The sequence below is a fragment of the Pogonomyrmex barbatus genome, unplaced genomic scaffold (genome assembly GCF_055798465.1).
Source record: "Pogonomyrmex barbatus isolate J1 unplaced genomic scaffold, ASM5579846v1 scaffold14, whole genome shotgun sequence".
Taxonomy (NCBI): Eukaryota; Metazoa; Arthropoda; class Insecta; order Hymenoptera; family Formicidae; genus Pogonomyrmex; species Pogonomyrmex barbatus.
The window spans coordinates 6,271,779-6,296,834 of record NW_028297110.1 but is presented as its reverse complement, the minus strand read 5'-3'; the positions used below and the strand labels follow the sequence as shown (position 1 = coordinate 6,296,834).

The 25,056-nt window shown below is 37.1% G+C and overlaps 2 protein-coding genes across 3 annotated transcripts in view; both read left to right on the top strand.

The window, feature by feature from the left end:
• Window positions 1–11,410, top strand: part of Pgant35A (polypeptide N-acetylgalactosaminyltransferase 35A) — a 32,962-nt gene extending 21,552 nt beyond the window's left edge. Inside the window, exons 7-9 of one of the 2 annotated variants that reach the window (XR_016138351.1) lie at window positions 6,439–6,566; window positions 9,364–9,787; window positions 9,858–11,410. Coding sequence is in view for 1 of the 2 variants with exons in the window: in XM_089072800.1 (XP_088928926.1) it covers window positions 6,439–6,471 (33 nt within the window). In the remaining variant the exon portion in view is untranslated. Of the gene's footprint in view, window positions 1–6,438; window positions 7,090–9,363; window positions 9,788–9,857 lie in introns of those variants that run through there. The other variant, XM_089072800.1, reaches the window with a different exon arrangement.
• An 812-nt stretch (window positions 11,411–12,222) lies between these two features.
• LOC105422760 (uncharacterized) lies at window positions 12,223–17,908 on the top strand. Its single transcript, XM_089072806.1, has 2 exons — window positions 12,223–12,427; window positions 15,319–17,908. Exons 1-2 carry the CDS (start codon window positions 12,408–12,410, stop codon window positions 17,072–17,074), a joined length of 1,776 nt encoding a protein of 591 aa, XP_088928932.1. The 5' UTR covers window positions 12,223–12,407; the 3' UTR covers window positions 17,075–17,908.
• Window positions 17,909–25,056: the final 7,148 nt, after the last annotated feature.

Genomic DNA, 25,056 nt, shown 5'->3' with positions numbered 1-25,056 from the left:
TTGGTCTAATACGCTAGCGATCCCAGGTTCGAGTCTCAGTAGATCAACATATTTTCATACGTGTCTCTTCTCGACGGTCTGGCAAACCACGAGAGTGATTCTTGCCCTTAGAACCTCCTCGAAAATTTGTCGTTCGGAATCGGCGTTAAAAAGTGGGTCCTATATGCCTACATCACCTATATGCGCACCACAGGCATATGAGAGTGAGATAGAACATGCCTAAAGACCTATATGAAGGAAGAAGAAGAAGAGATTTTGTTTATTTGTTTATAAATTTGTTAATAAGTGTATTAAATAAATATTTTTCTTATTTACATATTACAATTTGTTACGTCTAGACCTCGAAATTATTATTTAAAGAATTGAAGGGATGAGGCAAAGAAGGACGCACCGAATACCTCTCGCAGGTGACTGCTCTGGAACGTGCCTGCGAGTCAGACGCACCGTACAGATCAGCTGATACGGGTTAACGTTTTGAAAAAGACGCTATGACTCCGACTACGTGACATACGTCCGTCAGTCCGTTAATTTAGACAAGAGAATTTAATCTCTTTTTACTTGGAGTAGGACCATATGCGATCCTCGAGAACGGGCGGGAACGAGCGTGACGAGAAGGTTAAGTTAAAAATGAATAAATCGATTTATTATTAAAATAAACATTTAATAACATTAAATAATGTGAAAGGAACAAAATGCAAGATTAAAACACAAAATATTTAAGCATAAAGAAGCAATGATACGCATAATGATTAATCGGTAGATAATGGTAAATGGTTAATATTCTTTCGAATGCTTGCATGTGTGTGGAAGAAAAAATGCATGTAAGTGTAATACGAGTGTTACAAAAGTGCGGAGGTCGTCGGGCGGTGGTAGTTCGGGACTAAAACTCTCGTTAAAATATTTAGGGCCATGGCCGGTTTTTATAATATAAGTAAATAAAAATAATAGAATAATTTAAATAAACATTTATGTAAGTGTAAAAGTGTTAAACCTTAAGCACGATAGACTCAGAAAGGTAAGTGAGGGGAAAGAGAGGCAATGGGAAACGATTGGTATTCAAATGGTAATAGTAGATAACAAATCATACTAATCCATGCGACTTATTACTGCGATGATTACAAAGAAATATCGTTGCAAGTGGGTCGGCTAAAGACAAAACGGGAGTCAGGACCAGTGGCTACCGGTTAGTTCTCTGCAGGGTGCTGCTGAGGTTCCACGGTGAGGTCGAAGAAAACAGAGGTGCACAAAAAAAAGAAACACTCCCGTTTGGAATATAAATAAAATGAATAATTAAAAGAAGTCACAAATTTATTTTAATTTACCCGTCCCAATATTAAAATTTTAATAATTAGATCTGCGGTTACTTCGGCGAGAATCAACAAAAGTTAAACCGAGAGTTAAGAAGCGAATGCGAACGCGAACGAACGCGAATGCACACGAATGTCCATAATGAGCTCGTGAATACTGATGGATAAGAACATGTGAAGACTAGCGGAAAAAGAAGTGCGTTTCCTCTGGGGGAGGATTTTAATATAAAGCTGTCGCGGGGATGGGACTTCGGTTCGAAATTAATAGTATCTCATGGGTCTTTAACAAATAGGGATTTAACAATTAGCGAATCGTTAAGGATGTGGGGAGAGTTAGCTTATCGTAGATCTGAATTTTGAAAAAAAAGTCTGATTGGTAAAGGGAGGAGTTTTAGAGAGGATAGTTAGGTAATAGGTCCGAGTCTCTATTAACATATGACATTATCTTAATATTTGCAGCTGAGCGGGTGGTCGGCGGGATTAAATAACTGATGCCATTACGAAGGCTATTTGAGTGCGCAGCCTGTTATGAGAGAAAATAAATACTTACTTTGGCAGTTTATTTTCCATCGTCGCCAGCGTGCATTAAGGGTTTCTTTACATTTGACATATGACTGTCAAGTGTTATTTTAGCTTAATTACAATTCGATCGGGTTTTATAGCTTATTTGTTGATTCAAGAAGCGGGCCCTCAACAGTCTGAAGTTTATGTATTCGGCAGACTGGCAGACGGAGCTTGAGCTTGTAAAAGTTATTTTGGTTTATTATTCGGGATGATTTTTTACTGTATCGTAAGTTCACCCATTCGCTCCGAAGAGAAAAGAATTGTGATTTTTCACTGAACGTAACAGTTAATTAAGAAAGATAATAATCAATAATGTTATTTTATTATTTATTTATTAAAAATGACTTTAAAATGACGATTAAATGACAATATATTCATAACGATATTTCGTGACGAATGTTATGTTTATTTTATGTCATTATTTAGTATATTGACGTCGAATGACGAAAAATGATAAATAAATCCTTAAATTACCGTCATAATGACGTCATCTTGCTATTAAGGATATTATATTCGATATGAAAAATGTTGAATAAAGTTATTTTCAAATTTTAACTTAATTTTTCTTCTTAAATATTTTATATAATATTTATATAAAAATTTTACAGGTATTTCAGTTCAGCAATATCAATTTCCTGAGACCTTATTTAAATCAAATTTTATAAGCTCCCCAGAAGCTCAACAATTTGAACTCCCCGCGAACGGGAGAGCCCTGTTAGTGCACAGTGCGATAGCACGCATCCACACAGGAAGAACCTGAGAGCGGCCATCTCTTTTCAGTTTTTTTTCTGACACCGTAGAAATTAACTCACGCGCACAGAATTCTTTTCAACTGAATGATTCAACTTTCCTCTTTTTTTTTGTATAGCTTTTTAATTTTTTTACATTAGTGGGCTTTTTCAAAGTTTTTTTTAAAATAGCCGCTTACAGTTCAAATGTTGATATTATTCTGAAATCGTTGATATTCTTATGCTTGGTGAAGCTGGACGAAATTATTGTAGAGCAGAAAGATTGTATCGTAATAGATATCCGTTTAGACGACATTCAAATGCAATGCAGATAAGAAGAATTTTATCACAAAAGCGCAGAAGAATCCGTAAGAGAAACCGCAAATAAATGCTGAAGATGACGTTAATGATCCGTGTGTATTAGTAGTGCTAGCAATGGTAAACTTGAATCTTCATATTCAATCAGAGAACTGCAACGTAATTTAGGAATTGCTTATGTCCACTGTGTGGAAGATTTTTTACAAAGACATAAATTCCATCCCTACATCACTTTAACCCAAGATGTAAGTGAAAATGATATGAGGCTAAGAAGACAATTTTTGGGCATTTCGAATGAAAAGAGAAGATCCAACTTTTTTCCAGTATGTTCTCTTCAGTGACGAAGTCTCATTTTATAAATGGACAACTCAATAAACATAACTGTCATTATTGGTCCACATACAATCCTTACTGGACTCAACGTGTTAATAATTAACATCGTTGGAGTTTGAACACTTGGTGCGGAATTGTAAATGGATATTTGATTGGATCCATACTTTTTTGATAACCTTAAATGGGGAAACTTACCTTTCTTTTTTGCAGAATAAATTACCTGAGCTTTTAGAAGAGGTTGATCTTGCTTGACAAAAAATGTGGTGGCAGTAAAATGATGCGCCATCCCATTCTCATCGTATTGTAACGGAATACCTCAATAACATCTTTCATGAAAGATGGATAGGGAGATATGGATATATTCGATGGCCTCCACGGTCTCCTGATTTAACTTTAAAACGTCTCTATCTCCGCGTCGCTCGGTTTTGCAGGATAGCATCGATCGGTTTTGTCAGGATTCGGTACGAGAAATAAAATATCGTGTCTTTTGGTATGTCTAAGTTTATATTTACAATGCCGACTGGCTGTTTTTATATTTACAGTATTTACAGGTATTTCGCCGTTGGTACGGCGAAAAGACGCGCGGTTTCCACGTATTATATACAATCGTTTGCTCGCGGTCGGTTCTCCGAATTTCGTCGCGTTCCTCGATAGGCGCGGCGCGGGCGCGACGGTGCGCGGGGATTTCGGCCGGCTTGTTTTGATGGATCAGCTGTGTGTGTTGATATGACGGATCAGCTGTGTGTAAGGCTATGACGGTTCGAATGCAGGTAGCTCTCTGCTTCTCGATCGTCAAAGGAATATGTGCACAAGGGCTTTCTTTGTGGAGCCCAGGTTGAGAAGCTCCTCAACCTGTGAGTACTTGTGCGCTGGTGGATATTAGAGGAGCGATCGGCCAGAAGCTCCTGGCACGATAGGTAGCACCCTAGATCGCTTTTTCTGGAGAGGATTCGGAATATCGAGAGCAGTGTCGGACTGGTTACTGTCTCGCTGGGAATAGGTCTCGTTTATCTCCCGGATTCGCTTAATATACCCGAGCCGGCCATCGGTCGGGTTTCGTCGGGAACGGGTCGGCCGGACTCGGGTCGGGGTAGTTTCCGGGGGATGTCTCGTCGGAATCCCCGCGGTAATTCGCCGAACGCGCTCGGGAATTCCGCGAGGATGTTCGGTGGCGCGGTCGGTAGCGGGGCCGGCGGTGGTGACCTTACCGTGTGTCTATTGTCTCACGCGCACGTGAAGCCGCGTGATCACCGGTTTGCCGCGTCCGCTGTTCGACGGGCTTTTCGCGACGGTGGGATCGCGGAAGGATCGCCGTGTCGGCACCCCGACGGTTGATCGGTCGGGGACAGTTAACATTGTTCAAATAATATTAAATTGTTATTAATTGAGGGGGGTGAGTCGGGTGTCGTTATAACTTTGTGTGATTGTTTTTGTGGGGCTACATAAAAAATATTGTTTACAAAATTCCGCCGACATCTGCAGGAGACATGAAAAATCGAATAATGTTTATCGTAGCATTCCTTAAAATATTTTAATTTCAACAGTAGAAAATTTTAAGAAACGATTGAGGCTATATCTGCAAGAAAATGGAGCTCCATTTGAACATCTTATCAAAAGGCTAAAGACATATGCGAATTGATCTTACCTTAGTTGGCCGGATCAGTGATCGGTCTTACCTTATAACTTAACAAGTACTTAACGAAAAGTAACTTTATTATAGTATTTTGGAAAGCTCTCAAGATAAGCCACAAGAATATGTAATAAAAAATAGAGGTTTTCATTTAAAAAAACATTAATGATCTTGACCTGATTTTGACAAGGTCATTCAAGGTCAAGTCTACATTTTCATCATGTATCACCCTTCAAGCCATGCAACTTTTGTTCGAAAAATTTTTCAATAAAATCATCGATTCGCGAGATAATTAACCATATCACTTAAAATGAAATATCCTGTATATATATATATATATATATCAACAATATATACATCTATACAACTATATACATATTAATAATATGTTAAAATAAATTTATATATATATATATATTATATATATATATATATATATATATATATATATATATATATATATATATATACGTATATTTTAACGTATATTTTAACATAATTATTAATGTGTATATAGTTCATAAAAATAAATTGATAACGGCATTGCACGTCACATCGCCAATTCGGCAAGTCAAAATATGAAAATCATTAGCATTGAAGAATCGAGCATGATTGAGACAGAAGAAGACAGCAATAGTAATCTGTCCTCCTCTACCGCTTAAAGCTGGTCGAAGCGCGGAGCGTATACGGACGAGCGCTTATGCTAATGTGTGCGTGCGTGCGTGCGTGCGTGCGTGCGTGCGTGCGTGCGTGCGTGCGTGCGTGCGTGCGTGCGTGCGTGCGTGCGTGCGTGCGTGCGTGCGTGCGTGCGTGCGTGCGTGCGTGCGTGCGTGCGTGCGTGCGTGCGTGTGTGTGTGTGTGTGTTTAATGCATTTAAATATGAAATGTGGAAACTACAAATACTTTTTTCAAATATTGTTGCCTTGTCATGCGACAATGCGTCCGTTATGGTCAGAAAACATTTATCTTTCAAGAAAAAATTGAAAGAGATGTGCAATAATGTATTGACATTATCATATGTCCATGCCATTCTGCTTCATTAGCTTCGCATGCGTGTTAAGATACCTCAAGTTTGTGAGGAATTCTTGAAAAGAATTACAAGCTATATAACTTGTAGTCCCAAAGATGGTCTATTTTCACCGAACTAAATGAATGTTTTGAAGAAAGGACTCAAAATTGTAAAGTTATGTAATACACGATGGCTTTCTCACCACGTGTATACCGACAGACTTTTTCAATCTTGGAATATGATACAACATTTTTTGAATGAAATGGTCGTGAGCGAAAAAGGCACATCTGCAGAAAATTTGTTGCATGTCATGCAATGTAAATACAAAAGCATATTTACTATTCTTAAAATATAAATTACATTTTTTTAATGTATTTAATGCATTTTTCCAAGCTGAGGAAATGAGGATACATCTGTTACAGTCAAAATCAATTGATTTTTTAAAAGAAATTTGTACAAATTTTATAAAATCAGAAATTTTAAAACATTTGCCAAATATAACATTTTGTAAGATAGAAAATCATAAATCTTTAAATTATATTTTTTTAGGATCGCAATGCGAAGAATATCTTCATCAATTGATAGAGGATGGACACGTAAACATGGTTGCAACTGTTCGAGAGAACTGTTTGTGATTTTACATAACTGCAGCCGAAGAAATTTTCAAAAGATTACCAGTAAGTGATACATTTTTATCAAAATTCTTTTACCACATACAGCTTTATTGAGTACTGATAGGGAAACATCATTTCATGATCTTTCTTTTATTGCTGCAAGAATGGGTGGTTTTGACGAAAATGATTTAAAGAAAGAATGGTTTGCCTTAAATTCAGATTTTTCAGTAACAGAGAAACAAAATTTGTTAAAATTAAATTTTGATAATATATGGAAGGAGATTTTACAAAGACAATATTTAAATAATGAAACCAAATATCCCAATTTAAGATCCCTCTTGAATTCTATTAGAGCATTCCCAAATTCAAATGCAGCTCCGGAAAGAATATTTTCCCTCTTAACAGATGTTAAAACAAAAAAACGAAACAGATTATCGTCGACTACTGTAAATGCCATTTGTGTATTGAAGTCAGCATTAAAAACAAGAAATGAAACTGCTTTAAACATGAAGCTCGATGAAAAGCATTTATCTTTTATGTCGACAGATAAATTATATGTTATTTCTTCGGTAAAGCAAAAGAAAAATTTTCAACTACATGCTGCAGACAATATTGCTGGTCCATCTTCGTCTAATATGCAACAATAAAAAGGATAATTGCTTGTATTTCATCAAATGCATTAAAGCATTAAATAAATAATAATAATAATAGTAAATAATAATAATAGCAATAGGTTTAAATAAATAATATACAATATCTATAAAGAATATAAAAAATATAAAAAATACAAAAAAGTACAAAAATACAAAAAAATATAATAAAATTTTTTATTTTTCTAATTTTTCTATTTTCTCTTATATCTATTTTTTATTATTTTCTAATTACAGATATAACTTTTTCTAATAACAGATATAATTTCCATTTTTTTTAAATATAATGAATATTATATACAATATTATTGATATAATGCTTACAACTGTAAGCGCTAAAGCGCTAAAGAACGTAGCCTATGTCGTAAAGCGCAATCATTTCGATGGTCAGAAGTCAGAATCGCCGAATGAATAGACTAGTTGTGAGAATAAAGAGCGAAAGAGTCAGGACTAGATTTGCTAGCCTCGTCTATTATCCGACGCCGGCCGAACTTCCGAACTCTCACGGACATGCTTTCACCTTGTGTGCGGTATCCTTATTCCTTGACTCTCTCATTTTAAAATTAGCATCACTGCCCTGCGTATGACCACAGTACTTTCAGTACGAGTGTAGAATATTCGAATGATATCATATGCTATTAGAGATATTACAGTTAATTAAGAAAGATAATAATTAATAATGTTATTTTATTATTTATTTATTAAAAATGACAATATGTTTATAACGGTAATATTTCGTGACAAATGTTACATTTATTTTACGTTATTATTTAGTACACTGACGTCGAATGACAAAAAATAATCTTAAATCATTGTCATAATGATGTGATCTTGCTACTTGGGATGCGACAAATTATATTCTACATATAGATTTTATACGAATAATCTTAATATCTTCGGTATGATCACAGTACATTCAGTATAAATACAGAATATTCGTATGAAATCATGTGCTGATAGGATATATTCGGTATATTCTGAAGATGAGCTTAAGAATATACGAGAAATAATATACTATCAAGATGTCATATGAATGTTCTTCGGTATATTAGACAATAGTACGTATGACCACAGTATTTTCAGAAGTGTAGAATAGAAGTGTACGAGTGTAGAATATTCGAATGATATAAATGCTATGCTATTAAGAGTAGTTATTTACCGACTGTAACATTTATCGAGAAGTGACTACATATTTATTGATTGGAATAAATGACATGACCAATTTCGATATAATGTAACCTATAAAAATATTGGTCAGTTTATCTCGTATTCCAATATTTTATATTATTATAATATACAACAACATAATTAAGATGAAACTATTTGGAAACGTTTTGACAAGAGAAAGAATACGAGACAGAAGCTGCAATTATTTGATAAATCGGTATATCAATGATTTAATATCTACACAACATTTCTAATGAAAATTGATTTCTGATTATAATAGATAAATAATAGTCGTCGTGATAGATCGTTATCAAAGTTATGTAATTATTTATATCAATGTACCGATTTATTAAGTAATTCCAAATTCTGTCTCGTATCTTTCTCTTGTCAATACTTTCCATATAATTTTTATGTCATTATAGAATGTTCAAAAGACTCCAAATGAGACGTCCGAAAGACGTCTGAAAAACACCTAAAAAATGTTATTTATTGAAAAATAAGATGTCTTTAAGACGTCATAAATCGGGTCATAAGATGCCTTAAAGATGTTTTAAATACATCTTATATATAATTTAATAAGATGTCTTATAATATTTAATACATCTTTTAGATGTCTTTAAGATGTCATAATGTTCTCTAGGAATCTTTTTGTATTCTTTTTCGTAGTTTTTCCATATGGATTGCTTTATCGTAATTAATTATTCCATGAAATTATTTTATCCCTCAAAGTAAAATTTCAAACAAAAGAAACATTAAAGTAATGTTTCTTTTTTATTTTCAATTTATCAGTGTTTATCATGAAAAATTAATTTCTTATATTAAATCTACTTTTAGATCTTTTATTTGATAATAAAATTACGAAAAATATTTCAGCGATTGAACTTCTTCCGCAAAAACCACAATCTTACTTTAATTGTATGTATCTGCATTATGTTGCTTACTTTATTTTCTATTTTACATGCATGAAATAAATAGTGTGGTCATATATTTATTTATCTATATTGTTTTATCAGACATAGCCTTATATTTGTTTATTATTACAGCTTGTAAGGCTTAATCTGTAAATGATTCGCTACTCTCTAAAGATATGCCACCATTGTACGAAACGTCTTCATCTTCAACAAGGACGAACATTCTCAATAATATCTGGGCATCGATTACGTATTTTTCAGTGACATAGTTCACTTTTATTATAGATTTTCACTGGTGATTATCTCACAATTTCACCGTTTGTCATTTTCACTGCGATCACGCAGCGAAAGAAATTATTAGTGACATAACTAGAAATAGTGAAGACCTATTCACATCAAAATATTCCAAAAACTACACTGAAGGCAACTTCAGACTGTAAATATAACCTTAATATTTAGCAAAATAAAGAGCTACGAACTTAGGTAAAGATATTTCTATCCGTGCAGAGAAGATAAATACATCAACGGCAAATAAGGAAGACAATTACTAATAATTGTAAGTTGCAACAATTTATTAATTTATTTGAAATATATAAATTTTCATTTAAAAAATTTCTCTATTTCAGTATTTCTGTATTTCAAATAAACAGGAGTATAAGAGGTAAACCAGCTTTGAGAGCTAAGTCCACTCGAAGACGTCCAAAGTAACTGGCTGCAATTCATCGAAGAGTATGACGTTAAATGAGTCTGCATCTAACGAAGAAGTCTACACATCAAATTTTGCAGGAAAAAGTTCTTTAATCATAGAAATTACAAATCACAATTCAGGTAATGAAGTTGATAAAGAGAATATAAGTGGCGGAAATGGTAACTATTTTGTAACGGCGCATCCTTCCGCTCCGTTCCTCCTCCAACTTTCCCCCAATCAACCCGTCGGGGACTACCGAACATCAGGCAGAGTGCGGCAGTGGCCGCAAGAGGCATTTATGCCTCCTTTTTTAATCGCACTGAAATTCGCGAACTCTGAAACGTCGGAGCATAGCAAAGGAATACCGCATAAACACGACTATGTTCGTGGTATTCCTGCTCGCGCCAGCAAGCGCTAATGCGCCCTGCGCCGCACCGACACCGCGCCATGCAAGCGAGCGAGCGTCCCGCACCGCGTCACGATCGCGTCTATAAGTGCATAACTGACCCCGCGCCGCGCCGTTACCTTATCCACTGAACTCCTTTTCCTACTCTTCCATATCCCCGTTCCGATTCCTTATCATCCCAAAAAACCAATTATATCCGATCCTTTTTTTCCGCTCCTGTGGAGAGGGATGATATCGACCAATCCGACCGATCCGACCTAAAAATACCGAGGTCGATCTCGGATATAAAAAGGCATCGGATATAGAAAATCATTTTGTTCCGCGCTCGCCTTCTGAGAGCACGTCTCGAGGAAAGCGAGTATCCGAACCGAATCTGGTAAAAAGCCTGAGTTCTGTTGAGGCCCTCCCCAATGCGCCAAGTTCGCTTGGCCTGGCCGAAAACCACATCCGCAACCTCTTACGGCAAGCCGAGAGCTGCTGGGGGTCTCCCTAGCGCATCGAGTCCGCTTGATCCGAACGCCGTCTCCGAATTCCACCGCCGTGTATCGGGGTTCCCTCCGATACCACCGACCGATTCCGAGCACCGGGATTGATCGAGCTCACTCGCCATTGACACATACATCTTCCGCCACAGCTGGGGCTCTCCCCAACTGGTCGAGTTCACTCGGCACTTTTGAGACAGACGAGGGGCACACCCCTCGTCAGCCGAGCACTCTCGGGTCCACCCGTTCTCCAACCTGAATGGTCAGAACCTCTCGAAAATTTCACCCTCGTGACAATGCCCACGTTCGTAACCCACGTACACGATTTAAATCGCCAAAAGATTTAAAGGTCCGCGACAACACGTGCGACACCGCCACCGCCGTGCGCCCGCGTCACCGAATACTGCGCAGCGATACCAGCGCCGATCACCGGATGATAACCGCGTAAAAACCTCATCCGCGTAAAAACCGTAAACACGCGCCGATCGCCGTCTCGTCCGTTTACGGCCACTTGTATTCGCGAATATTTGTGCATTCCATCGCACTATACATTGTTATTCTTTTTATTTTAATAAACTATTATTACAATATAATTTCGCCTAACAGCTGACTCGAATTTATAAACCAAATTTCTGTCTCCAACGTCCTCGCTTCCTCCACCTGATAACCGACTCACCGCTATCCGCGCGGGAAAACGTTTTAATTTTAAATGTGATATTAGATAAATAGTATATTAGATAAGTTTTCTGAAAATGTTATAGTTGACTAAATGACATTTATTTATGGCAAATTTAATAAATAATAAAAAATGTAATATTTTGTTTCCTTTCTGATTCACTTTATTTTTTTAAGTATTACATTCTTCTCAGTTTACATCTTGACAATAATGTGTTATATGTACTAGTAATTTATCTTCGTAAAAAAATTTAAATATTTATCTACAATTTATCTACAATATTTATCCACAACATACATAGTCATTAAAAATTAAAATTAAAATCTTCTATTGCCAGATTTAAAACCCAAAAAACTGCGGCCATTTTATCAATTAATATGCCGTATTAAGAAACTCTAGATTTTTACCGTTTAATTATGTCAGCTGATGTCAGCAGGAGAAATGCTTTACTGCTAAATATCTCACGCTTTCACCGGAATTAAAATTATGTGATCACAAAATAATGAAATCCACATGAGACTCGTCACTTTTCATTGATTCGTTCTAGGGGAAAACTTACGTGATCAATGCTCAGTATATTATAGAGCTCAATGATGATATGGCAATGTTTTACTAACTATCGAGAAGAAGTATCATAAATTATTAAAATGGATGGATATACTTACGCTGTAAATAGTTGCAAGAACAATACAGCTGGAAATAAGGGATTAATTTTTTCAAATTTCTCTGATGGCAGCGGTGGGATTGTTTCGCAGCTATACCCAGTCATCTGGAAGGAACAAACGATCGGAATTCAAGGAAAAGGCCGGAAAAGAAGTCGACATCCCTGCGGCGAGAAAGAGCGGGTAGAGCCACAACGCAGAGCATATCAGTGACACCGGAGAAGCCACGACCTACCGCAACAGCCAGCGCCACGTCACAAACATGCGAATTGCGAGCGTAATGTAAGTTATAGAAAAATAAGCCAAGCGCATTAGATAGCGAGAGAAGCGTGTAGGTAGATGTCGAACGAGGGAGTTAACCAAACTCCTGCCCAGAGAAACACGTCGTGGCTACATAGTGCGTCAGCCAGCCGAGCGCTCAGCCCGAGCCCTCCGAGCCTTGAGCAGACGGAAAATTCACGCGATCCGCGCGATAACGTACGCCGCGATTTAAGTAATTATTATTCCGACAATAGTCTGACGAGTCAACCGGAATTACATCCGAACATTGTAATTGAACGCATGTTTTCGCTTAGTGACATAGATAATAGCCTACTACCGAGTAGTGAGAGACGCGACGACGCTCTATTACAACCAACAGACGCAAGATCTGACCATAGATCTTGCACGGCAAAAAATGCCTAGTCTATCTAGATGATATCGTAATATATGGACCAAATTTGAAAGAGCATAACAAAAGACTAATTGAAGTATTCAAAAAACTAAGAAACTACAATCTGAAACTGCAACCGAATAAATGTGAATTCTTAAGAAAGGAAGTGACATACTTAGGACACATTATCTCAGAAAACGGTATAATACCAGATCCTGCGAAAATAACGGCCGTAGCAAACTTTCCAATACCAAAACGGGTAAAAGATGTGCAATCCTTCATAGGATTAGCCGGATATTATAGAAGATTCATCGAGAATTTTTCGAAGATAGCAAAACCACTGACAAAACTAACAAAAAAGAATGAGAAGTTCGCTTGGACAGCGGAACAACAGAACGCATTCGAAACATTAAAAGAAAAGTTAACGACCACACCAGTTCTAGCTTACCCGGACTTCACTAAACAATTTATTGTAACGACAGACGCATCCGGATACGCCATCGGAGCAGTATTGTCGCAAGGGCCAGTAGGCCAAGATCGACCAATTGCATACGCAAGCAGAATTCTGAATAAAGCGGAACAAAACTATAATACAACGGAGAAAGAATTGCTAGCCATAGTATGGGCCGTCAAACACTTTCGACCATACCTCTATGGAACAAAATTTCAAATAATTACAGATCACAAGCCATTGATCTGGCTATTTAGTATAACAGACCCTGGTTCACGATTAATCAGATGGAGGCTCAAATTAGAAGAGTACGACTATGAGATGATACACAAGGCAGGTAAAGGCAATACAAATGCTGACGCGCTCAGCAGAAACCCGATCGCGCCTGACACACAGATAAACAGCATCGAGCGCGACAAGGAAGAACGCGAATATAACAAAGAAGACAAGGAGCAAATAATGTATGAATATCATAATGCCCCCCTCGGAGGACATCAAGGCGTAACACGTACCGTAAATCGAATACGACTAATGCACAACTGGCACGGACTAATACGAGATGTGGAAGAATACATCGCCAAATGTGAATACTGCCAGAAAAACAAATTAAGCAAGAAAACCAAAATGTCTCTAGTACTGACCGACACGGCAGAAAGACCGTTTCAAAAATGCGCCCTGGACATCGTAGGACCACTCACAGTCACCATGAAAGGAAATAAATACCTACTAACATTCCAAGACGACTTAACAAAATTTAGTAAAGCAATACTGATATCAGACCAGGAAGCAAACACGATTGCCAAAGAGTTCACCACAAAAATAATATGCGAATTCGGAATACCGGAGACAGTACTGACAGATCAAGGAACGAATTTCGTCAGTGAAATGTTCAAGGATGTATGCACCCTCCTAAAAATAACGAAAATTCAAACAACCGCGTACCATCCTGAAAGCAACGGAGCCCTGGAGAGATCGCACAGGACTCTGATCGAATACTTAAGGCACTATATAAATGAGGATCAAACCAACTGGGATGAATGGATCCCATACGCGATGTTCACGTACAATACAATACCGCATACAGTAACGGGTTATACACCGTTCGAATTGATGTACGGGCACCAAGCAACATTACCTACGGCCCTGGCAGCGCCGCCGAAACCATATTACACATACGATAACTACGCGCAAGAATTAAGAGAACGACTCAGAGCCACACAGAAAGTAGCAAAAGAACATATTCGCGAAGCAAAACAAAAGGCAAAAAACTATGCAGATAAAAATACGAATACTAAAATCTTCAAAGTAAGAGATAAGGTCCTCCTGCATGACGAAGCAGTGCGCAGAGGACGTTCGAAGAAATTGGAAGCACCATAGGTCCATATCAGATAATCGAGAAAACCTCTGATGTTAATTACAAAATTAAACAGAAACGAAAAATTACGACGGTGCACGCGAACCGACTCAAATTATTCATCGAAGATTAGCAAACAACGCATACGAATAATTACCCGCAACAAGCAAAAAGCAAAAGCAGTAAAATAAAGATAGTAATAACAAAGATAGCATAAATTAGAGTTAGTAAAAAAAAAAAAAAAAAAAAAAATGCAGGACTCACCAGTCACTCAGGACAGCGACGAACCGTTGCCCGGTGGCAACGCAAACCCGCACCCGTAACGAGTCGCGGGGGTAGAGCTCCTCGCAGACGGCGGAGGGGGCACAGGAGACCTCTCTATGCACATCGTTTGAACACGGGGATGACACTCCCCCGTCCAGACGACCGTGGTCGGCCACCTGGACGACATCCTTACGGCTACCCGTTGGGCCGCCAGGCGGTATGACCGCCGCACACATTCACTACACATGATGGGAACATGTTCCCGACCGCATCTAGTGCACTGCATGATGGAAAATACACTGATAAATGAACAAAAAAATCGTCCACGACGCGCGATAGACCACGGTCGACGGCAGACTGAACAAAATAATTTATAATATTAAACGTAGCACACAAAAAATGCACGACACACGAGGATTCACGGAAAAGTAACCTGAACCCTAAACTTTCAGGATGCTCCTTATGTGGAGAAGAGCAGGACAAGCGACACTTGACTCTCGGCATAATCTTGACTGGGAATTGTTCTCACACCAGCCAGGGATCTACTACGAGGAAATCGGTCAGCTGAGACAGGCTGAATCGGCATGGAAATTAGTGATAAAACTAAGCGCAAAAGAATTAGAGATCAGACATCAGCAATTGCAAGACTATATGGAGGAAACCGCAATACAGTGCCGAAAAGTAATAGGCAACGCCCAGTTAGGTTGCCGAAACATTATGAGGATAATAGAAAGAAAAAACACCAAACTGATCACGCTGTTGACACAAGTAGAAACGCTATACAAAACGACTGACAAACGACGAGGACTGCTAGACGCGGTCGGGTCGGTCAGCAAAATATTATTCGGAACGATGGACGCCGACGATCAAAAATTAATAGACGAGCAATTGCAAACGTTACGAACAAACGGCAAGGCACTGCAGCACGCAGTAGCAAATCAAATAAAAGTAATCAACGCCACAATAGCGCACTTGGACGAATTAGAAAATACTCTAAATTATAATGAAAATCTGATAATGAGTGCGACAAAACGACTAGAACAACGACTGACTGAGTCAACACTACAGGCAGACGTAGACGAACACTTATTAATCCTGACAACGATAATGAACGATTTAACGAAGGACACGGAAAATGTAATAGACTACCTGACATACGGGAAAAACGGAATGATACCGACACGACTACTACCCATCAAACATATAACAGCCCTCAAAGAAGCGACTACACAATTAACCATGGGATTACACTTTCCTTTTAAAATCCAGATTGAGCACTGGCAGACCATACACACATACATCACTTTTAGCGCATATTCAGATGGTCCATACATATACACAATCTTGCGATTTCCGGTAGTAGCATACCCTACATTTAAATTAGTTAAAGCAATACCGTTACCAGTACACGATCATGCGAATGTATTCGCCTACATAAAAATAAACCATCCCTTGCTAGCCATAGATAAAGAAAATCACCACTACAAATTACTAGAGGAAGTAGAATTAGAACGCTGCATACGAGAAACAAACACATACACATGCGAACAGAACTTCGCGACATATTATGCAGAAACAACAGCACCATGCGAGGTGCAAATATATACACGTACACCGGGACAGCTCAATTACTGCGAAAAGAATCATATGATATCTAACACACCGTTGTGGATAGCATTGACGGAGGAGCAAGCGTGGCTCTACTCCACGGCACACAAGCAAGAAATTAGCATTAAGTGTGAAAAGCAAATAGAAGAGAAAATTATATTAGAAGAAACCGGAAAAATAAAACTAAAAGATAATTGCAAGCTAATCACACCAAACGTAATATTAAAAACACGAAAAATTGAGGGAATAAAATATATCCAAAACTACCTCCCCGAATACAATATAACATTAGAAATAAAAAATAAAGACACCGATAAGAACAAGCTAGCGAAAACCGACACATTACGACAAATAATTAAGAACCCCGTAGATTTAACCAAGTTAAGCATAAGTCTAGAAGAAATAAGAGAAACTCTAGAAGATAGTGATTATAACTTATTCAAAAATAAATACACTGTATACTCTATGGGAACAGGCACCTGCGTAGTAATAATAACTATAATAGGATTAATAACATGGCGCACAAACAAAAACAAAAATAAAAAGCAAAAGAAAAGCGAGACCGCACAGAGGCGCCGCGACGATGCTATGTTATATTAGTCATAAGCACACGATTATATTACAGTTACGCGACAACATATGTAAACTAACAAGTAAGATCACCTTCCATCGAAGGGGGGGAGGGATGTCGCGAGCGCCAAGTAAGGGACACATGGAAGCCGAACCCCCATGGTTCTCTTCCATCACAGGGGGAGGGATGTCGCGAGCGCCGAGAACGCAATCACGCTCACCGCTGACAAAGCGGATTGCGGCAAGCGATACCTTATCCGACGAATTATTATTTTACCAAGCGATAGCGATTACCCTCCGCTACCGTGTTAATCGCGCAAATATTGTGTAATCGTTCGACGTGAAGCAACTGTTAACCGGGTTGCGCGGCCCTTACGCGGAAAATCGCCGCGCGACCCAGAAATATACCGCGAACGCTGACGAACATGTTGATGACACGGCAAGGACCGGCCGCCTGGAACAGGATAAAAACGGAAGACCGATATGAGGAGAGGACTCGTCGAGATCCGCGTGCCGTCACGTCTGTCGCAGTCCGAATTAAAAAAGACAAACTGTAATAAGTGTTAATAAAATTTATTAAAAGTAAAATGAAGTGGTGAGTGCTTCCTCCCCGCCGACTCCTGGACCGATCCTCCGAAACGACCCGCACAACATATCTAATTTCCAAAAGAGCTTGAAAGATAAAATTTATTAATATTATTTTATATATATATACAGAGTGTCCCAGAACAATGGGGACTATTTTCGTGTGTAGATAAAGCGGGCTAAATTGAGTTGAAAAGTCCTATACCATTTTACAATTTTTGCAATGATGATCGTTGGGCGAGAATAACCGCACGCTTGCATTTGCCGCTGGGTCGGACTAATATGATGATTTATAAGAATTAATAACTCATTAATTATTGCGAAAATTGTAAAATATATATATATATATATACATATATACATTTTACAATTTTCGCAATAGTTAATGAGTTATTAATTCTTATATATATAAATATATATATATTTATATATATATGTATATAAATAAAATATATATGTGTAAAATGAATATATATGTATATATAATATATCATTATGTATATGTATTATGTATGTTTCATTATGTGTATGTATTGAAAGATATCTATTAGATTCGGAAAAAATTAACGGAGACCGACTGGATTTGAACTCGGGATCCCTCGTCTACCAATCTGACACTTAGTTTGCACGACCACGACGGCTCCTCTCTGTTGGCTGTTTATATTCCGAATCTCTTTCATGACCGCTTACGGTCGTCTAATTCTTACAGTTCGGCCATTCTGGTATTACATTCGTCCCGAATGTACCGAGTCTTCCTTTATCGGATTTTTATCCGAAACTTGGAGCTTCTGCTCCCGACTTTCGATCACTTTCTTGAACGATCGACACGACTCCTTTGGAGTACTACCCCCCGACTTTTTCCGTTCACTCCTGAACGATCGACTTGTCAGGTAACATAAGCTGAATCTTCTCTGAGGTAACATAGGCTGAATCCCACTTCTGAGATTGAAAGATATCTATTAGATTCGGAAAAAATTAACGGAGACCGACTGGATTTGAATTCGGGATCCCTCGTCTACCAATCCGACACTTAGTCTGCACGACCACGACGGCTCCTCTCTGTTAGCTGTTTATATTCCGAATCTTTTTCATGACCGCTTACGGTCGTCTAATTTTTACAGTATTATATATACTACTGTGATCAAATATAAAGGAGATTTTTAAATTTAAACTGCGAGTTCATCGATTCTGACAAATATTTTTTTTATTAAGTTGGTAGTATTGTCTTTGACATCTGTGTGAAATTTCATGTCATTCTCTTCATTTGTTTAATAATGAACGCTCGTTTTTGTGAATATCCAAAAGTATTTTTTTCGATTTTTACGATGTGTGATTCTTGGGTAAAGAAATTGTATTTTATTTTGTTTGCGGAATGAAATTTCTGCTACTGAAACGTTCAGAATGTTGCAGAAGGCTTTTGGTGACCAGGCTCTATCAAGACCAAAAGTATTTGACTAGTATAAAATGTTGAAAGATGGTCGAGAAAGCGTAGAAAACGAATCATATCAAAGACGACCAAAAACAATCAACTAATGAACAACACGTGAAGCAAATCAAGGATTTGGTGCTCCAAAACCGTCGAGTGACAATTAGAGAACTTGCCGATATACTGTAAACATTTCATTTGGATCAGTCCAGACCATTTTAAAAGACCATTTGTGCTTGAGAAGAGTCAAATTTCGTTTGATTCCGAAAACACTCAATTTTTTGGAAAAACAGCGTCGCGTTGAAGTGTATGAAACAATGATTTCTGACTACCAGGACAAGATGAAACGCATGATAACTGGAGATGAGACTTGGATCTATGCGTACGATCCAGAAACAACCGACCAATCGAGCGAATATCATGCAAAAGGTGAGGCAAGACCAAAAAGATCGCGCCAAAGTCGCTCAAAAATCAAGGTTTTGTTAACAGTTTTCTTTGATTATCGTGATGTGGTGCATTATGAATTCCTTCCGCTGGGCCAAACTGTCAACAAGGAATATTATTTGATTGTTATGCGTCGTTTGCGTGAAGCTATTCGCCTCAAGAGGCCAGATTTATGGGCAGACAACTCATGGTTTTTGCACCACGATAATGCGCCATCTCACACTGTTCTTCGTGACCATTTCGCCAAAAACTCGACCCATATCGTTCCACAACCATCGTATTCGCCTGATTTAGCACCGTGTGACTTCTGGCTATTCAGTAAACTCAAAAGATCGCTCCGGGGACACCGTTTTGAATCGATGATTGAGGAGATACAAGCCGAAACAAAAAAGGTATTGAAGACCATTCCGGAAGAAGAGTTTTCAGAGTGTTTCGAGGATTGGAAAAAGCATTGGCATAAGTGTATTGCATCGGGAGGAGATTATTTTGAAGGCGACGAATTTGATTTTAAAGAATAAATAAAGATTTTTCACTCTATAACAAAAATCTCGTTTATATTTGATCACAGTAGTATGTTTATATATATGTTTATTACTATACATATAATTAAGATACAATATCTACATTTTATTTATAAACATCTTAAATAAATAATAATTTTCACATTTTTCTCTTTAGAGCTAAGTTATAGTTGAAATTTTGTAATAGATCTATAGACCTTTAGAACAACTATATAAAAATTACAGAATTTACAATGAACATTTCCAGCAAACAAAATTCTAGCAATTTACTAGCAGATTGGCAACAAATTCGATCAGATATTGACTGCAAATCTATAGCCATCTGTGTCCGCCTTAGGATCGAGGTTTGTCGACAAAGCCTGCTGACATGCTATGCCAGCAGATTGGCGGCAGAAACCGAGCAAAGCATGTTGACGTGCTATGCCAGCAGATTGACAAAAACCGAACAGAGTCTGTTGACATGCTATGCGAACAGATTAGCGGCAAAAATCGAGCAGAGTTTACCTTAACTTCCTTGTTGGACGATTACGTCTTACATCAAATATATACATAAAAATACATAAATAATAAATGCATGTTTAAATTTTGATTATGATTTCGCTTATATAGAAAGTTTGATAAATTTTGCATGCGAAAAACGGACGCCATCTAGCGGTAGTTTTCCAATTATTGTGTTTAAATGTGCGTAGTAACAGGCTCTGCTTGATTTTTGCTGCCAATCTGCTGACATAGCATGTTAGTAAGCTTTGTCATATTTTTGAGAACAGTTTGCTCACAATATCAGATATTATAGACTCTGTGTGCAATTTGTTGCTTTTTTGTCATCAAATATTGGTAATAGGTTCTGCTCAAAATCTGTTTCTATAGGTTTTGCTATCGGAGTTTCATACCATCAATGTTATTAAACAATTTAAATCGACCGCAGACTTCGACCGCATGCAATTCCAACACTAAATTTTTCAGTAAATGTAGAATTAGAAAGTAAAAATTATCTTCAGCTTTATTTAATTCTGTGCATTAATGCAATAAATTTTTATAATAATTTTTATCTATCTGATAATACATATGTAAATCTTTATATTGTAATATATATTATATCTTATATTATATACATGTAAAATATAAAATATATGTAATTTACTTCTGAAATGTTTTATTATTTTTATTATTATATTTCATAAATAGTAAAATATAATAAAGAATGAATCATTGAAATATTTGTTATTTTATTATAGTATATATTTAATTTTAAGATATTAATATTTTATTTTGATTAATTTATTTTATATATTTTATTTTAATTATTTAAAATAGCTTTGTCACTTGCGATTTTGATAAATTTGGGCTCAATCGACGCGGTTTCGTTAAAAATAAAAGAATCTGGCAAAAAAAACACGGTCTGCCTCGCGAATCGAGATATTAAGCGTTAAAGTTAACCACTTTTTTGCTTAAGCGGTGTTTACAATGAGACTTTAAGACGTAAGACTTAAGAAATTGGCCAACCACAATCGATTATTCTTCTATAAATCGATTATGATTAGCCAATTTCTTAAGTTTTACACCTTAAAATCTCATTGTAGACGCCGCTTTAGTGTCGGTCCACAATAAGTATTTAATCTTTAAGTCGTAAGAAATTGACCAATCATAGTCGATTATTTTTTTCATATTTGATTATAATTGGTCAATTTCTTATTTCGTAAAGCTTAAATCACCTATTGTGGATCGACTTAGTGTCGATCCACAATAAGTATTTAATCTTTAAGCCGTAAGAAATTGACCAATCATAGTCGATTATTCTTTTCATATTCGATTATAATTGGTCAATTTCTTACGCTTAAAGCTTAAATCATTTATTGTGGACCGACACTTAGGAAATCTGTCATAACGACATAATGCAGCAAACTGAGCATGCGTGATTTTGTATGCATGATAGAGGGATTCGAGAGGCGAAACCCTCCGAATAAAGGTCGAGGGAGCGAAGCCTCCTCGTCAGGGGTCCATGGGCAAAGCCCCTCCTCATTGTTATAAAAAAAATTACAAAAATAATACAAGATTAGATTTGTAACAAAACAAAAAGATTAACGAAAACTTCACACCTAATTCTTGCGTTGAGATCTTTGCTAATCTTTTTAAAATTTGTCATTTCAATATATGATAGACTCATCAATTTAGTAAGGCAAAAGATTATGTCTTCATCCCCAAACCTTGCGTAGGAGTTTTTGTCAATCTTTCTAGGATCTATCATTTTAATATGATAGACTCATCAATTTAGAAAGGCGAAAGATTGCATCCTTGCACTTTGAATATAATAATACTTTTAACACTTTTATTTTTAATACTTTTTTAGCTGTATCGAGTCGCTATGACAGATTTCCTAACCAAAAAAGTGGTTAACTTTAATGCTTAATATCTCGATTCGCGAGGTAGACCGCCGCGTTTTTCTGCCAGATTCTTTTATCTTAAGTGAAACCGCATCGATTGAGCTCAATTTTATCGAAATCGGAGATGATGGATAGTATTCTAAATAATTACATTATTATTATTATTAATATTAATATTATTATTAATTTTTTTTATTATTTATTATTTATTTTTTATTATTATTAATTATTTTATATATATATATATATTATATTTCATATATATAATAAAATTATATTTTTTTTTAATATTTGATATGCTAACCATTATTTCAGTTGGAGCTTCAGAAAACATACTGCAACTGCGTTCCGCTTTATAATCTTGAAGCAGTTAGAAAGCGCATGAAACTAAAACGGAACGCAATACACTTCCATTAATTCTAGTCTACAATGACATAACATAAAGCTATAAAGCTGTAAAGCGTGATTGTAAGAACCTATTTAAATGAATTATTTTCATTTCTTATGCTTAACAACCTTACGTCACTGTACTGTATACTAATTTCATCTACAATTTAGTCAAAGAAAGAAAGCTCCACTTTATCACCGACGGACATATTTCCAGAACTTATACCTCTCTTAAAGGCACACCGCAAGAATCGATCTTAAGTCCACTTCTCTTCAAAATCTACTTAAGAAAACTCTTCAAAACCTTAAAAGCTTTATGAACAATTTTAAAAGTAAAATTTTATTGTACAGCTTGTACAATATGCAGACGACATTGCAATTTTCACGACCAACAAATCTTTGGCCATCGCCCTCAACTCTTTGGAAACCATCTTACACAAAATGGCCGACTTCCTGCGTTTAAGGGGACTGGAAGTAGCCCCCACAAAATCCAAATACATGATATTTTCCAGAAAAAAAAACACTCTCCCTCATTCAGACATAAAATTGCAGCGTGTCACCATTCCGAAGGCACGAAGTGCCAGATTTCTAAGAGTAAAATGGATACGAGAATGGAGGGAAAGGAGCAGATTATGTCCCTCATCACCAAGGATACTGAGACAAGTCGTGAGTATCTTAAGCTCCCTGGCTTATACATCGTGGGGAGCTCATCCATCAGTCATGATTACTCTATACAAAGCTATCTTTAGAAGCGCCATAGAGTTTGATTGGGTGACACCCATTTGATTGCTCATTCTTCTTTTTTCGTAGACATCAAACCCTGTTTTTAAAACTGGAAAGGCTACAACACAGAGTCATCAGAGTGGCTATGGGCTACAGGAAACCTCTTATTAATGTCGACCCCTATTAATGTCTTACATGCCGAGGTCAAGGAATTCCCGCTCTCCATACACTTCAAACTATTAACTTCTAAATTCGTTATAAAGAACTTCGCCATAAAACATAATCCAATCTTAAACAGTTTCGTTGAACTCCACTGAGACACAATCTCGAAATGCAAAAAAATTTACTTCCTTAGGAAAATATTTCTTTTCAAGGCCTACATCTTACAAGAACACTACTTGGATAATATATTTAAATCCTCGTTGCTGCCCGAATTTCTCTACGACTACGAAGTACTCACATTCATTACTCTTGGATTTCGTCTTTCTCCACGCTTCTCCTGAACAAATTCGGGCAGAATTCAACCATCAGACTTCTCAGCCATACAACTTTCACATTTTCTACTTCATGGATGGGTCTAAAAAAGACCCCGATCAAGATGTAGGTATAGGCATTTACTCCCCACAGTTAAGAATTTCTCACAAAAGCTCAAAATTTCACTCAAAGGCTATCACCGGAAACCTCCATTTTCACTGTCGAAGCTTGGGCAGTATACTCTCTTGCTCATTCTAACTCGCAAGGACAAGAAAATCTTATTTCTTCAGACCGCAAAAGCGTACTCGACTCTCTTAACTCTCCTTCATACAATTGCAATTTAAATTACATCATCCTAAAGATTAAAAACGCTTATTTGCAAATTCTAGAAACCAACTTGAAAGTTCAGCTAGGAGAGTTCCAGATACGCACATTTTCAATTGGACACACCACTCACATCAGCTGATGCCTAGAAATTTTTTAGTGAGCCACCTATCAAAAATTTTTTTATTTAATCGACCAATCGGCAATGTGTTCGATTGAACCTCACCCATTCAGTACTGGATACCAGCAGATCGAGACATAACTGGCAACGAACAAGCAGACCGCTTGGCGAAACAGGCTGCGTACAAGGCTAAATCACATTCTCTCAAGATACTCTACACTGACTTACACAAACTCCCTAGAGATCAGGCACGCCGACTTCCTGTCCTACCTGCTCGCCGCAACCGACTCTAAAGGAGCTCTATATTCCCGTTTATATCTCTCGACATTGGATAAACCCTGGTTCAATAAACTACTTTTCAGACGTCAAGAAATAATCCTCATTAACCGCATACGAAACAATCATTACAATCTTAACTTCAGTCTTAGCAGAAAAAATATAGTCTCTTGTAGCTCCTGTCCATGCAGCTCCTCACGTCAAGATATTAATCGTATCTTATTCGACTGCAGCCTTACACGCAATCATTTTGAACATCTTCATTTCGCTATTTTCTCGAGGCCTTCGATGGAGTTCCGAGAGACATCTTCCCCCTAATCAAACGTCCTCCTATCAAACTCTGTCGCCTC

Bases quoted from the DNA above. Each gene is read 5' to 3' on its own strand.
- LOC105422760 (XM_089072806.1), top strand. From the start codon at position 12,408: ATGCGAATTGCGAGCGTAAT. The intron at 12,428-15,318 runs GTAAGTTATAGA...CTAAACTTTCAG, and splicing joins ATGCGAATTGCGAGCGTAAT to GATGCTCCTTATGTGGAGAA.